This window comes from Athene noctua, chromosome 13 (assembly GCF_965140245.1).
Source record: "Athene noctua chromosome 13, bAthNoc1.hap1.1, whole genome shotgun sequence".
NCBI lineage: Eukaryota > Metazoa > Chordata > Aves > Strigiformes > Strigidae > Athene > Athene noctua.
This window is the reverse complement of record NC_134049.1, coordinates 19,898,710-19,921,791: the sequence shown is the minus strand read 5'-3', so window position 1 is coordinate 19,921,791 and position 23,082 is coordinate 19,898,710. Positions and strand designations below refer to the sequence as shown.

Sequence of the window (23,082 nt, the reverse complement as noted above, 5' to 3'; positions counted from 1 at the left end):
AGTGGGTTAAAGGGCTGAATTCTCGCCTTCAGCATCTTCTACAGAAGAGTTGAGGGTTTTTACGATGTACGTATCAGAGATACTCAGATACTGTAATATCTGAATACTTGAAACTTGACACCTGCACTGCTGTTTACTTCCACATCTTCATATTCTTTCAGCTTTCACCCGATCTTTGAATATTTTCTTTTTTGATACTAAGTGCATGTATAGATGTGTATATATTTAAATATATGTTTATATATATATACATTTTTGATACAGAGGAATTGTCACAGGAATATATACAACCAATTCTCCAGAGGCCTGCCACTACATTGCTCATGACAGCAAAACCAATGTCATGGTTGTGGAAAATCGGAAACAATTGGACAAGATAATGCAGGTACAAGGTGGCTGAGTGGTTACTTAAAGTCCATAATTTTTCCATTTCTCAATCACATATTGGTCTCAAATACCATATTCGCTATCTGTGTCATTAGACCTCTCATGAGAGTGTTCTTATTCAGAAACCTGGTATCTGGTGTTTGAGCTGCTGGGTAGCTTGCTGCTCTGTTTTCTGTAGTGTCTGTGGCTCACATCTCAACAGTTCTGATTCTCTTCAGCAGAGAGCTCATTGGCTGATTCACTGTAAATTTACCTGGAAAAAAACCCACGTTTTGATCTCATGTTTATAATGTCACCACCTGATTCTGTTTGGAAAAGCACAGACCACTTGAATGGCAGAGATTAGGATGAAGCAAGTTTGTAAGGGCCTGCCATTTACATATTAAGGATGTTAGTGTTCAGAATTTCCTCTTTCCAAAATGTCACTTCGTCCTGCTTGTAATATTAACCACTAAGGCGGCTGAGTTTACTGCACTTTGATAGCATGATGTTTGACATGAGATAGACTTCAGTGAGAAAGGAGGAAGCTCTTTAAGTGAACAATCATAGTTTTGACAAAAGTCTATGGCAGCTTTGAGTGGGTTTCATCAAGGGTGCCAGATTGAAAGCCCAACTTGATGGCAAGATCCTTGTTGCATGGCTTGGTGGAGGCGCACAGGAGGAGCACAGGGCAGCTCCCTGGGAAGGGCTTGCATGCCAGTAAGATGTTGAGGGAGGCGCGTGGCTGGAGAGGAATCATCAAACTTGAAGCAGATTGCTCTGTTTGCTGATGCAGAGGTGCCCTCCATGATGGAGTTTTCTTCCAAAAACATGTACTTGCCAGAGAGAAAATATCCATGGATTTTTTTTCAAATATATTTCATATAAGTTATACATCAATTACTTTCATATAAGTTATACAACAATTACTTTGTGTTTTGTTTTATGTGCAGTTTGAAGGAAGAGGTATTTTTATAAGTATTCTGGAAAAGCATGCAGTCAGACAAGCCTTCTTGCAGTATTGTAAGCCGGCTTTTACAGTAACAGTATCATTGACATTGACCAGGCTATGCTGTCATGGATGTGGAGAGAAGAATATAAATTGAAGAATTCAAGGGATTTGATTCATACACATTTCTATCTAGAAAAAGAAAAGACAGCTTAGGCCAGCACTGCTTTATCCAGCTGAGGGTGTTCTGAAATTTTTTTTCCTGGAGGAACCTAAGACTGAAATAACATTTCAATTGTTATCCTTCTAATAGTATATACATAATGACTACCATCAAGCTACTGCTTTTGTATCGGCACAGATTGATCAAGTCAGGTCAAAATGTGATTAATTCAAAGGCATCTATGAGGCACTGTGTCCCACAAAGTTCAGTGAAATGTATGTTCTTTGTAGGCCATGCAAAGCAGAGAAAGAGCTACTGAAAGCAGCAGCCATTGCAGCCTGCCTGTAAGCCTGCAGCATTATATTTTTATTTATCCTTAAAATGTGCATATGGCTTCCTTTTTTTTTTTAAGAAGGTAGAATGCTTTTTTAGCAGTTTAACAACAGTTTCAGTGAGGGACTTCCTCTATCTTAATTGGTAACCACAGCAGCTAGGGTCAACTTCGAGCTTGAGTTAGACTGTTCCCTCATGTGCCCTTTGGTGCATTATGAGAAAGGATCCTGAGGAGCTATTTCTGGTTGAGCCATTTTTTGGCTGAAAACAGATTTTCTAGAGCAGACTGTGTAGCTTCTCTCTTTTTCCCTTCTTTCTTTTCTCTTTCCCCACTCGCTCTCTTGCTTGTTGAGCTAATTGGTTGTGTGTTTAGGGGAGAATACTTCAGGGTGGAGGGAAAGAAGAGGTTTCCTGTACTGTCAAGGCATTACAGTTTTGACACTATTTTAGTGAAAAGAAAAAACAAAAACAAAAACCCACAAAAAAACCAACCAAAAAACACCAAAACACACAAGATATGAATAATAATGAATAAATCTGTTTAAATAAATTCCAACAGATCTGGAATCGCTTACCACACTTGAAAGCTGTTGTGCTATACAAAGACTCCATTCCAGAGAGACACCCAAATTTGTATACGGTATGTGAATGCTAGAACAAAGTTATAATTCATGGGCGATTACTTATTTGGTGAGTTACTATTGTGTTTAATCTGTGGAATGTCTAGCATCCAGAATGCATTTCTGTGTTCCAGTAAACACATGCAAAAGCTTTGTCGGCTTTTTCTGTTCAATTTACCTGTAATTTCATGTTTGATACTTGACACTTAAAATTAGAGCTACATTGTTTAACTGTCCATCTTGTGTTTTCCTGGCTTATTTGACTGGATTAACAAAATACTTCTAGGCTTCAGGTGGGAATATGTACTCTCAAACTGTTAAAAATGAAAATTGTCCACTGGTGCTGGTGAAAATTGAATTGTGGTTAGTTACACTGAATCCAAGAACATGAAAATGATTGTACTTTTACAAATTATAGTTGCATTTTGTTTGAACCCAGTGATAGGCAACAAGTGAAGAGCAGTAACTATGGACTACACAAATAATAGCATATTTTTTTTAGTCTATGTAAAATCTCTGTATCGCATGGTAAAACTAAAGCAGAAAAAAAACACAAAGCCGGCATCAGAAATTTGAGTAGTTGAAGTCCATCCTTTAAGAAGTACAAGGACTTGAAGGGGAACAGAATTTTGTAAACAAGTTGTTCCAATATATTTTTAAAATATAATTGAAAATAGTTAAGTAATGAGAATACAAATATCAGCATTTGAAGTGGACTACCAGTATTAGATTTTAGGCTGAAAAACTTCAGCTGGAGAAAAGAAGGTATTAATGAAGTGTGAACAGCAGAGAAATATTTTAAAATATTTGCAGTTTAGATAATCTGAGGGGTTACTAGGTACACAGGAAAAATGTCTGCAGTTGTTTTTATCATATTCTTTTACTATGCTGAATAGCATACAACTGTTAATAACAAAAAGTTACTGTTACAGTACTGTAAGTGCTGGTATAGAGTATGCCTTGCATCTCGGTACAATAGAAGAAGTAATACAAAGATGATCTTACTGTTTAGATTTGTTAGTAAAAAGAATAAATGCTAGCTGTTAGTTCTGGAACAACATTTAGTTGCTGAAACCTAAATGCCTGAGAATTGATATATTTGAAAACACTCCTGTTCAGGTGTCATGTGGGATGTTTTCTCAATGGAGAAGGGTAGCTGTGGGAGTGTCTGACAGTTGCCATAGTTTTTGTTGTCTAAAGGAAAAACTGGAGATCAAATTGCCAAAGGCAGAAATGATTGTTTATTAGATTTGAGGTAAAGCAAACTGCCCAAACCACATGGCATTTGATAAAAGGGATTTGTGTTGCAAGTTGACAGCTAACATGTAATGAGCAATTGCTACAGCATGGGCAGGGCCCTAGCTCACTGATCAGTGCACGTTTCCAGAAGGCAAACACAGTCAGTAGCGTGTGTGACTGTTTGTACCTTTCATACCCTGTGGAATGGGAACACTCTCTGTTGCAGGTACTGTTCAGTAAACACAGCCTAGGCAACAGACTTAGTGATTAACACATTCTAGTGTGAGAAGACAGTAAGGTCAGGGAAACAGGAACAACTGCTAAGTCATGTAGAAACAATTACATCCTTGACACCTTCAGACCTTCCAGGAGCTAGTGAAATTGATGCAGCCATGTTCTGTGGGAAGGGATAGAATGTGACAAATCCTCTACTTGGTACAGAGCTGTGCACTGTACTGCCTCTCTCTTCAGAGATGTGGTTTGTTGGAAGAAAGTATAAAGCTGATGAAAAACCCTTAGGACAGCCTTGCCACCCAAGAAAAGGAAGTCTAGGTGCTACACGGGCTAACTGTTGTAACACACTGGCCATGGCAGAGGTCTGAAGGAAACAATGAACTCTCCCTCAAGCACAGACTCTCCTTTTTAACCTCTGCTGTCCTTCGCATCATCCACTTTACTGCTATGTGGTCCTAGATACGTCTCCAAGAAATCATTAAAGAACGGAGGTGCTGTATCTTGCATTTGAGTAATACAGTTCTGTAGCATAGTATGAATTATCTCATTCCAATGGGAAACTGACAGTTTGGTTATTGACTTTCTTAAGAAATGTTCTTACACTCTAGTTTTCAATCAGCACTAAAAGCAATGGTACATTTAGAGCATATCAGGTGCATGCAATAGAAGTATCTGGGAGCAACCAATATAATATAGAGGATCAGGTTCAGCCTTCTTCTGGGCCAGTTTGCATGGCACAAAAGTCCAGCATCATAAAAGGTTTAGCTCATTCTAGATTGAGCCAAATTTGAATGAAAGTTGTGACCAACATCATATGCTCTGTTTGCTATAAAATAGCAGATAATTTGGGCAGACATTCACACATATAGATAATGATGCTTCTGCTAAGAAGCTTTCACTCAATTGCTTTATGTTTATGTTAAATAGAAAACAAGGAATAATAGATAGAATGTCACAAGTGTACTCTTACTTAAAACCAGAACATCTACATTTCTTTACTCAAAATTACTCTAACAGTGTGAGATAGTAACAGAATTTTAGCCTCTGTCACTTGTCCATAGTATCCATCTTGGAGGAGGAATAGTATTACCATTCTCTTCTTAGACATTGAAAAGATTCATGGTAGCACAATTCGAGATAGACTATTTGCAATTCATGCATGAAGTTCTAAGCTAGTCTTATCATATTTCTTACATAGTCAGGACCTGGGGACACTTGCCTTGGAAATACGTTCAGAGCAAGGCACTGAAGTTTTCTGCCATTTTTGAGACTGATAAGGTACCTCATCTTTCCCACTTGTAAGAAGCCATTTGATATGATGTATTTTCTGTTACACATTCCAGATGGAAGAGTTTCTGGAGCTGGGAGATGACATATCTGATACTACTTTGGATGATATTATTAATTCCCAAAAGCCAAATCAGTGCTGTGTGCTAATATACACATCCGGAACAACTGGAAAGCCAAAAGGAGCCATGCTGAGTCATGACAATGTATGTACTTCAGGCTCTTCCTTTAGTATAAAAATAGTATTGAGGATATTTATTCCTGTGTTTTGAAATGTCTGGTACATACTAGAGCCTTGAAATCCTGTTGCTTTTGCAACATGGATAGTGTACGACAAAGCAATATTCAAAACGCAGTTGGCTGTTTCTGGTAAAGTATAAGCAAGGTAAAGAATAAAACTCCATTCAAACGAGCACTTCACAAGGTTGATCAGTTTATTATGAGTATGAACTTTTTATTCACTGGTTTTCTTGTGAGATAAAATGCATGTGTTCATAAATATAATTCACAGATTGCCATAAAGTCTCTCAGGTGATGTCACAGGTCATCTTAAACAAATCTTATACATCAACCAGCCACTATCAGCCTGATAGACTGCTTTTTCAAATTTTATTAAAATTGGGGGTGGATGTGTCGTTTTTTTTACTTTGGCATTATTGTATTTCTAGGCTTGGGTTTCTATATCTATCACTGGAGGATAATAAAACTCCAGTGCACAGTGCTGGTATTTACAATAGCTCTACCTGCATTGTTGCGAACAGAAAATTTTCCAGTGATAGAGAAAACCAAAGTTGTTTACAAAAGGGACTTTCTACAGAGTTCTGCTATCAAAGTTTGAAGTGTGGTTGTTTTGAGTTTTTATATTTATTTTTTTTTTAAGGTGGCTGACCAGGAGTAGAAAGTGGTAGGAAGCCTTTCTAAACACATAGACAGTCTGTGAAAGGGCTGGTCTAAGTTGCGGCCTCTCCTCTTAAAATAAAGCAGAAACTATTGTAGACGTGCACACTGTGAGGAACAATTCACCCCAATGTAAGGAATTAATACAGTGGTATCTGGAAGCTGAACATAGTGGACTTGGTAGATGAAAAGACTGATCTGAAGTTGCAAATCCTATGCTCCTCCATCTCAAAGGAATCTGGTGTCACTTCTGTGTTAGCTGCCAAACTATTCCTGGCTGCTGATCACAAACAGGCTATTTTTACCTTGACGAACAGTGGAAAACATGCCTTGCCTGTAGCTCTGCTGCTACCTTCTTTAGTCAAAAAGATGTTTGCCACTGTCCATTTGTAAAACCAAATCTGAGTCAGTCATATATGCACCCACACAAATCTGTGAGTGTGCCTACATGCTGCAAGGCTTGGAGGATAAGCAGTCAACATTGCCACATCTCAGACATCCCATTCTGCCTACTGCATAAGTCTCCCATAGCCACTTGTCCAATGCTGCCATCTAAACTTGGGGTGGCCTGGCCTGACAGCATGCTGGTCCTTAAAAACCTCTCTTGAGAACCTGTATTTCCTTAGACCAAATGTACACTCGTACCTTCTAATTTATTACAAAGAAAAGGAGCTGGCAGGAACATACTGTGATAACAGGTATTGCCTGTGATTGGTATCTCTTCCCTGCCATCTTGAATGATCTCATTTCTGTGTTCTGCCCTACCCATTTCAGATTATGGACTCCTGTGAGAAAGAGCTGTTTCTTTTTTCATACCGTCACATATATTTGTGGGTCTTCCATATGCTATATTCTGATAATGAAGATACACATATTTAGCATCCTTGAACTGCATCTTCTGAGATTAAAGTGGGAATTAGGAAGAAGGGGGGAAACATCATCCAGTTTCACAAGCAGCACATCCTCAAAAATATTCACATATGCAGTATTGCTCTGGAGGGGTGGGAGTGTGTCACTTGTGAACCACTGTGGTGAATATCTCAGAGACTTCCAGAAGAGCAGAATACAGCTGCTGTCTTCCTCATTAGTGTTTCACCAGGTGATGATCAATACATGACAATGAGCTTGCTGCTGATACCAAACTGTCCTTTGAGCTCTCAGATCACTGAGTATTGTTCTTTTTCAGGTAAACATACAGACATAGCACTGCCCTGCTCAGTGTGTCACTAGGCTGTGGGGAGTTGGTAGCATTCACAGCCCAGTGAGGCAGCAGAAAGACTGCATCTAATTATGTTATCTGCAAGTCTGTGTTGCTGCTAAATTCATCTTGCTTTTGACCGAGTTTCCACCAGGGAATTGACAGTCTGGTGTGTTGTCAAAGATTGCAATGTCTTCAGCAATTTCTGTGAGCATCGATTCTTTATAGTTACATTAGCATTGCATGAGGATCCTTAGTTTGTGTTAAAAGGGAAAAAAACCCCCCAAAACCAAACATACCTAATGTTTTTTATTATTTATTTAAACAGATAACTTGGACATCAGCACATTGCAGCAAAGCAGGAGATATGCAACCTGCAGAGGTCCAGCAGGAGTCTATAGTCAGTTATCTCCCACTCAGCCACATAGCTGCTCAGATATATGACCTGTGGACTGGAATCAAATGGGGAGAGCAAGTTTACTTTGCTGAGCCAGATGCACTGAAGGTATCTGTCTGGTATTGCACCTAATTCTTGCACTTCTTCCTCTTAGAAGACATTCCAAGGAGAGAATATGATCTTTGAAGAGATGCAGAGGGTGAAGATTGAGAGTCCATTATTGTAAGAATGATGGAAAATTAAAATCCATTAGACTTATGATCCAGTGCTTTAGACTCCAACTAAAATATATAATTCAGATTTGTAAGGTTCTTTCATAAGGCAGAAGGCTGTGCATCTAAAGCAAAAGAAGTATAAACAGTTTTTGGAGGAAAGGGAGGCAGAAGGAACTAAACCACTGTGCATTTTCCTTCTTGTACGTACCTCCCCTGATGTGTCAGAGCTGGCACACGTTAGTGCGTATGTCTGACTGAGGTAGGTTCAGCAGTTCTTCTTTATATCCTACATGGTATATATGTTATCATCGCAAGATGCAGACTGTATCACTGCTGTGGACCTTATGCAATGTTTTGAAATGGTTTAATAATTTTAACAGGGCAGTTTGATCAACACGCTAAAAGAAGTGCAGCCAACATCTCACATGGGAGTTCCCCGAGTATGGGAGAAAATCATGGAGAAATTAAAGGATGCTTCTGCTCAGTCAGGATTTATGAAGAAGAGAGTGCTATCATGGGCTATGTCACTTAGCTTAGAGAGGAACCTCAACTGCTCAAGTAGGTACGTATTATAATGAGTGAGATTTCTGTCAACCTGGAAGTACCTATCTGCTTGTAATAAACTATGAAGCATCAGTCTCTAAGCGTATATGGGTAAAATTTGGCCTGGCAACAGAGCAAATATAATGCAAGAGGGAGGGTGTAGTTATCAGTTACATTAGGCTGATCTTAAACACGGGTGACTGTTAAAAGTGTCCCGCCATCCTCCCTGAGAACATACTCCCACTAACACGTCCCCCAACTCTGTGTCTTTTGTGAATTGAACAGGTTAGTTTTCAGCTAGGAGAGTTGCCTGATGTTGCACCATGTGACTGTGCAGGTGCTAGGTACTGGTGTAAAGAAAGGCCATGAATTTGAAGGAGGTATATGTGAGGGGGGAGGTTTTGGAGGACAGCCCAGAAAAACTGGCTCTTTACAGTTTGGGGTGTGCACCATGTGAGTAAGAACATCTCATCTCCACACAGTCACCCGTGGGACTCAGGGACACCCACTGGAAATTCTCTGAGCTCTAAGTACATTATCTCTGTTCTGAATAGCATTGGTGTTTTCCTCCATAAGATTGCCCAGATAAAGAATGTTGTATAAATTAAAATATTAACTTAATTTACAATCCTTTCCTGTTCCAAAGTTCTTTAAAGTATGACACAGTGAAGTGTGAAATTGCTTACAGAAAATGGTATTCCAAAAGATCATGCAATGATAATGCTTTGCTTGTTTGATCATTCAGCTTCTCAGATCCTGCAGATTCTAGTTGCATAGATTCTCAGAGACACATTTAATTGATAAAGAATCAGGAATATGAGAGCTTTGGGTTATACAGTCCATTTTTATAGATCCTTTATGTATTTGCCATATTCAGACACCTCAAGCTGGAGTTCACTAGCAGTGAAAGACGCTGAATACATGAAAAAAGAATAAATATGTAACCTGTTCTTACTGATGTAACTTCTGTCAACGCCCAAAACCAGATGGCAAATATATCTCTAAGCAAAATTTGTGTCTGATTTTGTTTCAGAAATTTCATAGCTTGCTCTAACTTACTGTCTCCTCTTGTGTGTTTTGTACTCAGCAGTGATTTAAAGCAGTTCTGGACAAGGCTAGCAGACTACTTCGTGCTTGCAAAAATACGCAATGCACTGGGATTTTCTTCCTGTCAGAAGCACTTTTCTGGTGCTGCTCCTCTCAATACAGAAACACTTTATTTCTTCTTGGGTCTGAACATCACTCTGTATGAGGCCTATGGGATGAGTGAGACCACAGGCCCACATTGCCTATCTGGGCCTTATATTTACAGGCAACACAGGTAATTTTACTTACTTTTTTTTTTTTTTTTTAAGTATGGTATGTTTCATTGTATCTATGAGATATACTAAGTTCAGCAAACATTGCTTATTTTATTTTCTCTCTGTGTGTTTCCACTCTGTTGTGACTTTCCACTCTATTTTGACTTTACTATTAGTAAAATAACTTCCAGGTCAGAAGCTGAATGCCTTGCTTCCATAGCATGCCATGCCAAGAGCACTGAAAGTGATCTACAGCATTATATGCAGAACACAGTTACTAAATCTGACATATATCCTAGCCCTGGCCCAGGGTAGGATAACTTTCAAATGCAAGACTTCAAATACAAAAGTGTTTTTATACCTGAAGATACAGAGGGGGAAAAAACCAGGAAGCACAAGGCAATATAGACAGCCAAAAAGTGCTTAGATGCTCTAACATATCTCCCCTAGTGAATTAATATTCCATAGCTTTCAAACAGTTACAGTAGGGTGTTATTTACAGTCACTAATATTTTGATCAGTTCAGGGATTTAGCATTTTTAGACATTTAGACATTTTATCAGTATTATGCTTAGTATTTCTATGATCCTTGTGTTTTTCCGTGCTCTTCTCCGATAGCTGTGGTAAACCAGCACCTGGCTGCAGAGTGAAATTGGTGGACAAAGATACAGAAGGCAGTGGAGAAATCTGTTTCTGGGGAAGGACTGTTTTCATGGGTTATTTAAATATGGAAGACAAAACAAAAGAAGCCTTTGATGAGGATGGGTGGCTGCATTCTGGAGATTTAGGAAAACTAGACAAGGATGGCTTTCTCTATGTCACTGGAAGAATTAAAGGTAATAAGCAAAACCTTTCTCCATGTTTATGGTAACTGTTCAGCACTGTTCAGTCACACGTCAGATATGGCCCATCTGATTAAGTGTCTTTCCTCTAATGCTAGCAGCACTGACCTAGTTGGAAGGTAAAATAAACTTTCCTATGAGGAAACCATGGTGTGCCCTGTTCAGGAAAGGTTTCCCTCTAGTCTGTAACAGGTAGAGATGATTCAGTTCCTACAGTGAGGCTTTTTATCTCCCAGACCTTTATTCAGTATTAATTAGAATTAGTAATATAAAACAATAAGGCAGGTTTAATGTGTCATCTTTGATTCTAATGGTCCATTAAGCTGTCCAGTCTCTCTCTGAATCTTGCTACATTGTCTTAATTGCACATTAGAATATTTAGACAGTAACGAGAGACAACCCTCTGTTACACAGAAGCTGTTGCTGTAGGTCAGAGCTAGGTTCTTCTGATGCCTTAGGTGCTGTGTTTGCAGAGACTAGTATTGAAGCATGAGAACAGAAGGGAAAGTTAAAGTTAAAACAATAAACCTAGGTGGTGTTCCAGTACATAGCTTGAAGCCTCATGGGAATAAGACTGCTCACTTGCTTACTTGGAAGCTTTTTTTCACAATATATGTTCAGAGTGGGATTGGTCACAGTTGAGATGTAATTAACGAAGATTTAAAAATTGAGTAACTATCATCTTAGAATATATGATGAGTCACTAAGGAGATAACATGGATGAGTGAATTTGTCGTAGGATGACATAGTGTCCTGTTAGGAATTGGGACTTAAGTAGATACTATTAATAGCCTGCACCAAATGCAGCTATCTTGATTTTAACTTGCTTTCTTGTCTGATTCATTTTCCTTTAGCATAGCAGTTAGCAACTCCTAGTTTCATCTCATCATATCATTTGTGTTTCCCTTGCATCTTCTTTGATTGCTGAACTAATAATAATTACTCTAAATTACAGGATAGGCAGACCATCTGGAATAAAATAACTGTCCAGTTTCATTAAAGTTTTAAATCCAAGTCCAGATAAGGTAAAATCTAATAGAAGGTAGTAAAGAAGCTTTTCTTCTAGTGACTGACACAGGACTGCTTCCTTTGGTTCTGTGGGTCCTAACGAGTTTTAGGACTCATTAACTGCAAAGCACAAAGATGTAGCTAGGTGAGTCCATACAGGGAAGGTGTTTATAGAGGTGTGGAAAAGGTTGTTAAATTACAGTTGTCTGGATCAGACACTGAAAAACTAAATGCCAGAGAGATTGGTAGAGGATCTAAGACAAAGACAGGACTAAGGCAAAAGGAGGGTGGAATGAAAGGAAAAAATAGACCTAGACAAGTTTGGAAACACAACTAACTTCAGTATGTATCTGTGGTTTGACACAAGTCTCTCATTCTATGAACGCTACTTGTGCTTCCTCAAAAGTGTGCAGTGTGTTGACTAGGGAGAGAAATAATTTTTATAATTATGAGATCAATGCCTATTCCATACCAGAAGGTTGAGTATAGACTGGAAGTTGTTTCTCATCATAGGTCTCATGGAACAGTAGAGATGGTAGGACCCAAACCTGTGAATGCCAAAAGGGTGTTAGATTCCCTTGATTGCATCTAAATTCTTCAAGTTTAACGCTGACAGGGAATCAGGTACCAACCAGATCCTTAATACATAAATCTGCTGCATTGTTACACAAAGGGCTGGTGTACCATTTGTCTGCATTATTTGTTGAAGCATGTTCTGAAGTGCTGCAGAGATTGTTATCTGAGGACAGTGAGAAGTCATTAGCGTAATGAAAGCAGAGCTGGAATTTACTTAGATAATACTCAAATTTTTAATAATGCCAATGAATATATGTTTATACTTTAGAGCAAATGCATTCAAATAAAAATGCACATTCCTTTATCAGTAGAATAAGGTATCACTACTGTTGTTTACAAACCTTAAAAATATTAAGTTTCCAGTCTATCATTATATTTCCCTCATGTTAAAAGTGGGGCAGGAATCATTATTTCCAGTGCAATATTCCTCTCTTGACTTCTCCCTCACACTCCTCTCTCCTTTCTTTCCACATTGTTTTTATGGAGCCTCCCTGCAGTAGTAACTTGTTTTTGTCTGACCCCTCTTGGTGGCTTTCAGAATTAATCACGACGTTAATGGACTTGTTTTCTAGTGAGGGAGCAACAGTAAGATGGAGAGTGAATCCTATGCTAATTTGGAAGAGATGATTGCTCACAGAAAAAGTACAGATTACACAACAGTGCCTTGAGAATAACTAACCTGTTACTGGATTATGTAAAAATTATCTGGAGCAAATATGTTATCCTTAGGGAGAACTGAGAATTTGAGCACATATTTAAAAAATATTAGCATTTTTATTTTGAAGTTAATTAATTAATAGGCTTTGTTCTCTTTCAAAATATTATCTTTGAAAAAAATTTATTCTTTATGTTGGAATAAAAGTGGATCAATCCAGACATTAACCTGGTCTGTGGAATTTATTTGAAATCCACTAACAGCCTTTCTTTTTCGTCTAGATTTGATTATTACAGCTGGAGGTGAAAACGTGCCACCAATTCCAATTGAAGATGCTGTTAAAAAAGAACTCCCAATTGTTAGTAATGCTATGGTGATCGGCGATAAAAAAAAGTTTTTGGCAATGTTGCTCACCCTAAAGGTAAACCAATTTTAATATTGATTAAAGTGAAATTATACACCTGCATCTAACAAAAGACAAAGAATTTTGAAGAATTTCTAAAAAGACCCAAAATTAGATAGGAGGATTAGTGGGGAAAAGAAATGTATAGCAACTACAGACCAAATCCTGATAGTCTAAACTTCTTATGCTTAAATGATCTGCTAAACATCTGTGTGCTTACTGCAATTTCTCCTATACAGTAATAACACCTATATTTTTATTTATATGCAAATTTTTAATTAAGAAATGTCAAAAGACTGAGGAGTCTCTGTAACGGAGCACAATAATAGCTTTTATTCTTAGAGACAAGCAAAGCCAACAAATGTTTCTGTTATGGGCAAAAATGGTTTCTAGCAGAAACTTTTCAACAGACACAGACTTTCCAACAGAAATTTGTTCTTTTCATAGTACACAAGAGGATGACTGTAGAACAAAATAATTAATAGCTCTGCTGTGGTGCATGCTTTAATTGAGAAATCACTTTTTCCTAAAACATTTGCACTTTATGTTCTGTATACATACATAGGGAATGACCCTTTAGTTTTTCCTCAAGTTGTTTACTTCTGTGACTGATACTCCTTATCTACAGGTACAATAGAAATAGTAATTTAAGAACTCTATCTTCAAAGAATGCTTCTATCTCAAGCTGTTTACATTACACCACAGTAATTCAATCCAATTATGAGCTAAATGTTTACCTGTAACAATGGAAAATACAGTAGAAATTCAAGGTCTATAGATGGACTTTATTGCCTAATTCATTGCCACGTTTTAAGTTGGTTCATGTCATCTGCATACAAGCCAAAAATATTTGCAATTGGTAATGAAGTGGAAAGGAAAGCACTATTATCTGTAGGTGTTTCTGCTTTTTAAGGCTTACAGAATGTTTGGGTGTTAATATTGATTCTTACTAGTTGGGGAGGACCTGATCAGAGAAACGTTTAGTGACTTGCAAGAGTGAGCATTTGATGATTCGTTTCATTTGATATTTCAGAGTGTGCTGGATCCAGATACATCTGATCCCACTGACATCCTCACTGAGCAAGCCAGAGACTTCTGCCAGAAGACTGGTAGTAAAGCCACTAAAGTATCGGAGATTGTAGCTACAAGAGACCAGGCGATATACCAGGCCATTCAGGAGGGAATCAACAAAGTCAACATGAATGCTACTAATAGGGTTCATTGTATCCAAAAATGGATAGTCCTGCCAAGAGATTTTTCCATTTCTGGGGGAGAACTAGGTAAGATTTACTGGCTTATATAGAGGTATACACACATTAAAGAAGCTGCTGATCTAACAGTAGAGTTTTGTATGTCAAATTCTGGGTACAGCCAGTAGAGGGACAGGAAAAAACTGTTATGCAGTATGTGTTAAAGAATACAAAAATTGGGATTTTTCTGCTGTGTACACATGTATCAGTTATCAGTTTGTGCTCATTTACAAATACCGGTCTGTAGATAGATTTCAGGTTGCTTTGGGCAATTAAACAGTCAATTCTTGTTAATTCTCTGTGCATTACAGTATTAGTAACTTCTAGTAATAATGCTGAAAATTTCTCATTTAAAAAAAAAAAAAAGCAAGACATTGAAAGCCTGACAACAGAGCCCCAAACACATTACCAGGCTCTTTGAATGAATGGAAATTGTTTAAAAGCTTTCAAAAACACCATCCTTTAGTATTAATGAAAAAAGTAGTAGCAGTCAGTTATCCCCCTCCTATCTCCAGCTCCCTCTGAAGTCCTAATGCTCATGCAGAGGCAACCTTACATACCACGCTTGCTTCCCTTTTAGCAGGTACCTACACTTACAGAGCAGGAGATGTTCTTCCGAACAGGCTCTCATATAGAAAAATATTAGGAATCAAAGCTCAAACTGAGTAGGATTTTTTGTTCCTGTTTCTGCTGTTGCCACTAACTCCCTCTTTTTAAGGTCCAACAATGAAGTTAAAACGGCTCACTGTGCTTGAGAAATACAGAAATGAAGTAGACTCCTTCTATGAAGAATAAGAAGACTTTCATCCAAGCATTAAGGAAGATCTGTGAGCTAAAGCATTTCCTAATCAAAAGCATTAATGAAGATTTATGCTTGTTTTGGTTTTGTAGTCTATTGAGCTGAACCACTAGAAAACTGCTGTGCCAGTTTAGTTGTTCCTGATACTCACCTGACCGTTTGTCCTCCTCTTACATAAGTATCTACACAGTGTGTCCATTTTCTAATACTGTTTTTATTTAATGACCTAAATGATTAAGATGGAAAGCATCCTCTTGTGTTGTATAAAGTGGGTATAACTGATGAATTCCTCCAGACTGAAGTACTGATCTTGGACCAGCCAGGATTGGAGCAATGTGCTTAATCATGACAAACTCACTCAAGTTTGTTGAAGGGGGAGCATTGCCAAGAGCAAATGCTGCTGCACTGTATGCAAGCTCCCAATGTATTACCAGTAATATTAATAATTAATAAATTATTACCTAGTTTCATTTCTACTTCTATATCCTACTGACCTTCAGATTTTGTCTGTTTACTGCTCACACACCCCGCTCTCTGAAGGTGGTGTTCCGTAATGCTGCCTCATTTATCTACAATCATCCTTCTAACCTCAAGGTCAGTTTACATTTTGCTAACCACCAATTCTTAATTCCCACATTGTTTTGTAGCTTAGTTTTTACAGTGATCATTGCAATCAGTTGCGGTTCAGCCTTCTGCACTGTGGACAGGAGGCGTCCTGTGTCACAGGATGGCAAACCCTGTAAAACAAATCAAACATCCCAGGCCTGCTAAAACCCACATCCGTAGGTTCAGATCTGCAACCCAATGCCTAGGGTTGAGCCAGGATAAACTTTTGCCTAATTCTCTCATAATGTCATCATGCATTGATTTCTGAATCTCAATTAATTCATGCTGTAATGAATTATGTAGTTTGTTAACTTGTTGTTGCATGCAGATTGCTAGAAAACACTCCTTATAGATGCATCTTAACCAGCTCCCATGTTGTATCCTTTGGTAACATTATTCATAACCTGTGCCACCATATGGGCTGTTGGAACAGAATGTACAAGGGCCATAGAAGCTACCATGGCTGTGGCCACAATTCTGATAGCCAAGATAATAAAGGCTATCAGCCATCCAATGAATCACTTTTGTCATTTTGCTGCAACTTGTCTCAACAGCTTGTTTAATTGAGACAGTCCAGAATCACCCTCCCAAGGGCGAGTAAGATTGACTGATAGCCATAATTCAGATCTAGGATTTAAAGGAAAAACTACTGTAAGATTATAGCCAAATACATTTGCCATAGATAGACAAGTAAAATAGTGAGGATCTGTAATGGTGATCTGATATCGGCCACTACTATTGCTTATTTGTGCCTCTTTTCCAGACAGCAAAATATACAGATGAGTTGTACAGATGGTCTAAAATACAGGTGCTGTTGTGGCTGCAGTGGTACACATGCACCCCCTCCTCCTGTGGACGTACACGTGGGGGGGCATCCGCATGCAGTGTTAGATTGGCAACATTCAAATGACATGACTGACTCTCTGTGTCTCGGAGGAAGCCAAGCCCCTCCAGTCCACTGTGTGTCTCATTATTGGCTACCAGTAGATCAGGATCCCACCAGCCTACTGGGGCAAAAAAATGATGATGTGTGCCCAAGATATGTGACCAGCTGCTCCCAGCAAAAATAACAGACCTACACTTACCGCCGATATGGTGGAAATGAGGGCCAAATAGGCAAGAAAGGTATTTTCTGGCGTTGGCATCACTCCTACCGGTGCCATCATGTCTTATTTCAGTTGTACTTGTTTTAGCCTTCCCCAGGTGATAGCTGCAGTCGCCGAGTTCCTAGGGGAATGTAGCGTGCACGTTGATTCTTGCATCATCAGTTGAGAGATCTAGGGTTTTGGGTTGGAGGGTTGCTCCTTCCAGCTCATGATAGGGCTTGACTTTTCTTGCCGGTATCATCCAAAGACCTGTGGGTGACAAAACACAAGCATACCCCCACCCCCACACCAGCAGATCTACTGACCAAACCATGGTATACGTTACATCTGTTTGCCAAATTTCATTGGCTTTCGGGCCTCTGGGAATCACTGCATTGGGGTACACCTGGTCTGCTGGCAGTCTGGGCAAGCTTGGATGATGTCCAAAGCCTGTGACCTAGTGAGGTCACGTGTCTTCTGCAGGCTCTGTACGTTTTGGTGGAAAAAGTCGTGCGAAGCCTGAGGTTTTTGAAAGTCTAATGTGGCTGCTACAGTTGCATCGTCCCGGGCATCCCCTTCTGGTCCAGGCAAAGTAGAGCGTGATCGAATATGGGTGATAAACAGAGGGTACTGACACTTGTCAATCAATGCTTGCAATGCTAAAATCATAGACAACAGTTTCCTATCATCGATTTCTTTTACTAACGCCATCTCTAGTCGCTGTACGACATTAACTACATACGCCGAGTCAGCGACCATCTTTATTTCCTGCTTCGAAAGGTTTGCAGGGCTAGGATAGCCGCTTGTAATTCAGTTCTCTGTGTGGAACCCTCCTGACAACGTGCACAAGTCTGCCACCTTCCGTCTTGTTTCCGTGCAACGCCTGCCTTACCAGTCCTGCCAGAGCCGTCTGAAAAACCGTTAACGCAGCGGAAAGTGGGGTATGGCTGATCTTCTGTACGATTTTAAGTGGTAAAATCGGTATATTTTGTAATATCCTGTTTGGTGGTAACGTCAAAGATATTTCACCTGTAAAATCCACGAAGGCTATCTGAAAGGTAATAGATTGCAGAAGCAAATAGTTAAGCTGTTCTTTCGTACAGAGCAGGTGTATGATGTGCGGATCGAGTCCTGTCAGTGCTTGACATTGCTCTCGTCCTTTCTTTACCAGGGTAGCATATTGTGGTGGTGTTTTTTCTGGAATGGCTGGTAAAAAAAAAATCCACTCCATATATAATAATTCAGGTGCTAACTGTCCAATAAGAGCTGAGGGATGAGGGGCAGTAGGATATACAAACAACCTAACAGGTACGTTTGACCTGCCAGCAGTCTGCCTGGAATTGTTCAATACGCTCACACACTGTTGTCATTTCCCTCCTTGCCTCAGGGGTTATTTGACACAGGAATGTTAAATCTGGGTCTCCCTTTAACAAGACAAAAGGATTTTTTAATTGTTGGGTAGCTATCCTGAGGTACGGTTGTCCCATGTGATTGTTCCTAACAGTTTCTGGAGGTCACTCAATGTCTTGATGTCTATATTAAGGCATAACCTTTGCAGCCTAACAGTACAGTAGGTCCATATAAGTCCCAATTACTTCCACAGCTCTACTTGTATATTTTTGGGGGCAATCTGAAGCCCTGACTGAACAAGCCATTTTTGCAATTGCTGATACCCCTTCTGTAAATCTTCCTGCTCCTTTGCTGCTAATAGAAAAAATGAGGGTTTTGTTCTCCAATTGGATCGAGCACTGAGTGGACTTAATGCTGGCAGATAGTAGGGCTGTTTTTCATCCCTTGTGGTAACACTTGCCATTGATAATGTTTCATGGGCTGTGCGTTATTTATTACGGGTACTGAAAAGGCAGATTTACCCCTATCATTTGGATGTAGTGGGATTGTAAAGAAACAATCTTTAAGATCTATTACAATTAAAAACCAATTCTGAGGTATCATGGTAAGGTTTGGCACACCCTGTTGTAAAGCTCCCATAGATTCCATTACTTCATTTACTGCCCCGAGGTCCTGCAAAAGTCACCACTTTCCACCTTTTTTATTACAAAAATAGGTGTGTTCCATGGGCTGTTAGAGGGTTCAATGTGTCCTGCTTCTAGATGTTCCTGAACTAAGCATTGAGCATGTTGTAATTTCTCCCCTTCTAGGGGCCATTGATCAACCCACACCAGCTTTTGTACTTTCCAAGTCAGTTGTAGGCAGGGGATTATGATTGTGGCCCCTTGCCAGAAGGCTGGGTCTGAATGGTTATATTCCACTGTTCCAACAAATCTCTCCCCTATAGATTCAAGAGACAATCCATTATATATGGCTGTACCCATCCGTTCTGTCCATCTGGACTCTTACTTGGTGTTCTGCTGGTCGAGGATGCCAGTTAAACTCAGACACCAGAGTGAAAAGAGTAGGATGGTTTTACTGTTAATAATTAAAAGATATAGCTAAGTACTACAGAAAATAAGCATTAAGAAATATACAGAATACTACACTTATTACTACATACAGTTAAGCAAGGCAATGCACCTAATCATTATTACAAAATGGGGAGAATAGTGATTAAGAAAGATACATCACCACTTGCATATGCTACCATCATCCAGATCTGCAGTTGCTGGGCAGCCCCAGTTGCAGCGAGGATTTGGAGAGCCTTTCCCTCAAGTGGGAAGTCCCACGCGGTGTGTCCACCCCTAGATGAGGCTTCCAAAGTCATGACAAGCAGGTTCAGCCTTATATACCAAAAATCAGCAAGCCAGAATAAATTACACATTTGTTTTGAGTGGAGACATCTGATTTCATCCTCCTGTTGGATTCCACCCAAAGCCTGGCCAGGGCTCAGGGGAAGAACCAAGGGAGTTTCTATCAAGTTTCTAACACTTGGGTTCTCAGCCTTGAACACTGCTAAACAAGGGAAGTTGGATACAAGTTCTCACAGCATTTCATCCTCACTACTAATTACATTTTGTCTAAACTACACCTTTCACTAGTGAGCATACATATTTTGTTCATGATCAGATACTGATAATTAATGCTAATGGTAATATAGATTTTACTAATTAACAGATACTAATAATAGATAACGTTTAGTTGTAAGGTTCATCTGGAGGTCACCTTTGTTTCAGGGCCTGTTATTCAGGCCCTAGCACTGCACTGGGCAAGACCCTCTTTGTTGTGGGGCATGTGCCACCTATGCCAGTAACCAATAGTAGGACATTTTGCTGTTCCCAATCCAATGGCCAGTCACATTGTGTGATAATAGAAACATCTGCTGCTGTGTCTATAAGACCTTCAAAAGTTCTGCCCTGAATTTTTATTGTCACAATGGGTTTATTTCTCTGAATTGCAGTGACCCATAGAACATCTTTAACCCCTGTACTACCGAATCCAGCACTACCCCTCTGAGCTGACGCTGCCTGGGGTATCCAGTACAGCAATAGCACAGGCTGAGCTATTTTTGTTCCTGGGGAAAGTACGTGAAATCCTGATGTCTGCAACATTACTTTTATCCCACCCTGATAGTCTGCATCATCCCCTGGGTGCCACTTGATGTCGTCTCTGCACTGTTGGTAAGGCAGCAGCCAGGAGCTGCACCTTGTGGCCCTCGGTACCTACATATTGGGAAGCTTTCAGATACTTGCCAAGCTCTGGACACTGCTTGACAGTCAGTATTAGCACTGTCATATGCCAGTTGTAATACTGGGGCTTTGGCTGCCTCAGGGTTATCTACCTGTCGAGAGATTGCTGCCTGTAAATGATCTATAAATTGCTAATATGACTCCTGAGCCCCTTGTCGGATGGTCACAAAGGAACCCGCTCTGTGTTCCCCATCAGGTACCTTTTTCCATGCTATTAAAGCAGCTCAGGAGGCCTGGGTAAAACAAGTGCTGATCTTGCTGGGCTTGAATGCGTACACTGCCCTTTGCCAACCAGTATGTCATAGCCCATCGGCGTACAGTCAGTCACATTGTTCATGGATTGCACAGTACAGAGTTCTGCACACTCAGTTTTCCAGATGGAATACTGTGCCGGCATTAATACCATTTTTATAATGTTAGTGCTTGCCAATCCCTTGGGACCAATTGATACCCATGAGAGATTGCCTCCAGTATACGTGTTGTAAATGGGCTTTGAAGCCCATTCTCACTGATGTTTTTCTCTAGTTCTTTAAAAATCAGGTATGGCAGGGACTCATGCTGCAGCTGCTGGTTGGATCTTAAAATTACCAGAAACACCATAGGGTCCCCATTATTTAGTGCCTCCCTAAAACACGTTTCTAGCCTAGACCCTTTTCCCTGAATCTCTACAGGGAACGCCTCTGGTGGAGGAGGTAGAAAATCTGAATGTAGAGATTCTAGTTGCTCATCTTTACCCTTTTCAGCCCTGCTTGCTTCTCCCAGGGGAGCACTGGGAGTTAACTTCTTTTTCCTGTCGGGATGGGGTACCGACAAGTTCCATTTCTCCTGACAGAGGTTGTAAAGCCATGTAAATCAATCACCATGTAAGGAAGACAGAGGTTGGAACTACAATCCCCAGCTCTTTTTTAGTTTTGAACTCCTGTCCAACCTTTCACCACAATGCTAAATCAAAACTTCTGTCTGCCGGGAACCATGTACAATGCTTACAGATACAGCGCAGTAACTCATACAGTTGATAGTGTTACTGAACATTGGGCAGCCTTCAAGAGCGGCTTTAAAACTTTCATATACAGCTTTTATTCCTTAGAAAACCCTGACCCCATGATTTCAAAGAAAAAAAGAGAAAAAAACCCCTTATGATTTAAGAAAAAGAGAAGAAGAGCTGTATGCCAGCAGCTTCCCACTGCCAGGCACAGCTGTCTGGTACTCACCAGATGAACGAACACGTAGTCTGGTGTCACTTTCCTCCTTTGCGTGCGAGCATGCCGCTGTCTTCTTCCACTTCCCCTAACACCACTTCCCAGTCGGACCAGCCGGGATAGGGGCAATGCACGGAGTCATGACAAACTCAAGTTTGTTGAAGGGGGAGCATTGCCAAGAGCAAATGCTGCTGCACCGTATGCAAGCTCCCAACTTATTACCAGTTGTTTACCTAGTTTCATTTCTACTTCTACATCCTACTGACCTTCAGATTTTGTCTGTTTACTGCTCACATGCTCACTCCGCTCTCTGCAGGTGTTCTGACCTGCTTCTCATGCTTGCAACGTGGTGTTCCTTAATGCTGCTTCATTCATCTACAATCATTCTTCTAACCTCAAGGTCAGTTTACATTTTGCTAACCACCAATTCTTAATTCCCACACTGAAGCACAAAACTTTTTTATGCCGTGATTTTTTTTTTGTTGTTGTTGTTGTTGTTCTAGAGGATGTTGCCTGTAGTTAATGATGTATTTCAGTAGATCAGTAGTGAGCACTATTGCTTAGTGAAACTGTTATACCATTCCAGTGATAATTATTTAAAAAAAAAAAAAAAAAAAGGGCTTTTTCCCCCCCATAAAATTTTTTTTTTCACTAACAAAACATTTTAGACCTAAAGACATTCCTCTTCCATTTTTACAGTGGCTAGAATTCAGACTTTTGTGAAAACAACCACTTATAATTTCTTAAATCCATGTTGAAATAAGCATTACTATTTCTCCTAAAAGCAAATAATCAAAGTTGGGGGAATAGCTCCTTAAGACTGAAAGACATAAATTAGCAAATACAGGAGCTCTCACATTAAAGTGCTATTTAGAACAGAAACATCTTTCAAATTGTTTTCAGCACTCTTTTTTTAAGCAAAATAGTGTGTATCTGTATGTTTCAATATTCACACTGTAAAAATTCTGATAACCGTGAGCTGCATTTCTTCTTCTCCGTATAAAAAATAAATCCTATCGCATGAAGGACATATGTGACAGAAAGTTGTCTAAAGGGTTTGCTGTTCATAAGTGATCGCTGGCAGAGTTCTAACAGCTAACATAAGGAGTTTACAACACACTGTTCTTGATCAAAGAAATCATGCAAATGGGTATTTTTTCATCAAAGTTCCATTACCACTCTTATGCCTCTTACAGACTTAAGATTTGTTGCAAGTACCAATAATCAGCTCAACACACAGGATAGCAGCCTAGGATTATAAAAACAAAACAAGCAA

At 39.6% G+C, this 23,082-nt stretch overlaps 1 protein-coding gene across 4 annotated transcripts in view; it reads left to right on the top strand.

Annotated features, from left to right (window-relative positions):
• ACSBG1 (acyl-CoA synthetase bubblegum family member 1) overlaps positions 1 to 16,345 on the top strand; it is a 36,830-nt gene extending 20,485 nt beyond the window's left edge. For 3 of the 4 annotated variants that reach the window (XM_074916757.1, XM_074916760.1, XM_074916761.1), the window contains exons 5-14: positions 265 to 385; positions 2,371 to 2,451; positions 5,248 to 5,397; positions 7,615 to 7,791; positions 8,279 to 8,460; positions 9,529 to 9,762; positions 10,361 to 10,578; positions 13,105 to 13,244; positions 14,260 to 14,506; positions 15,195 to 16,345. In XM_074916757.1, coding sequence (XP_074772858.1) covers positions 265 to 385; positions 2,371 to 2,451; positions 5,248 to 5,397; positions 7,615 to 7,791; positions 8,279 to 8,460; positions 9,529 to 9,762; positions 10,361 to 10,578; positions 13,105 to 13,244; positions 14,260 to 14,506; positions 15,195 to 15,271 — 1,627 coding nt within the window. In that variant the 3' untranslated portion in view covers positions 15,272 to 16,345. The remainder of the gene's footprint in view (positions 1 to 264; positions 386 to 2,370; positions 2,452 to 5,247; positions 5,398 to 7,614; positions 7,792 to 8,278; positions 8,461 to 9,528; positions 9,763 to 10,360; positions 10,579 to 13,104; positions 13,245 to 14,259; positions 14,507 to 15,194) is intronic. The other variant, XM_074916758.1, reaches the window with a different exon arrangement.
• Positions 16,346 to 23,082: the final 6,737 nt, after the last annotated feature.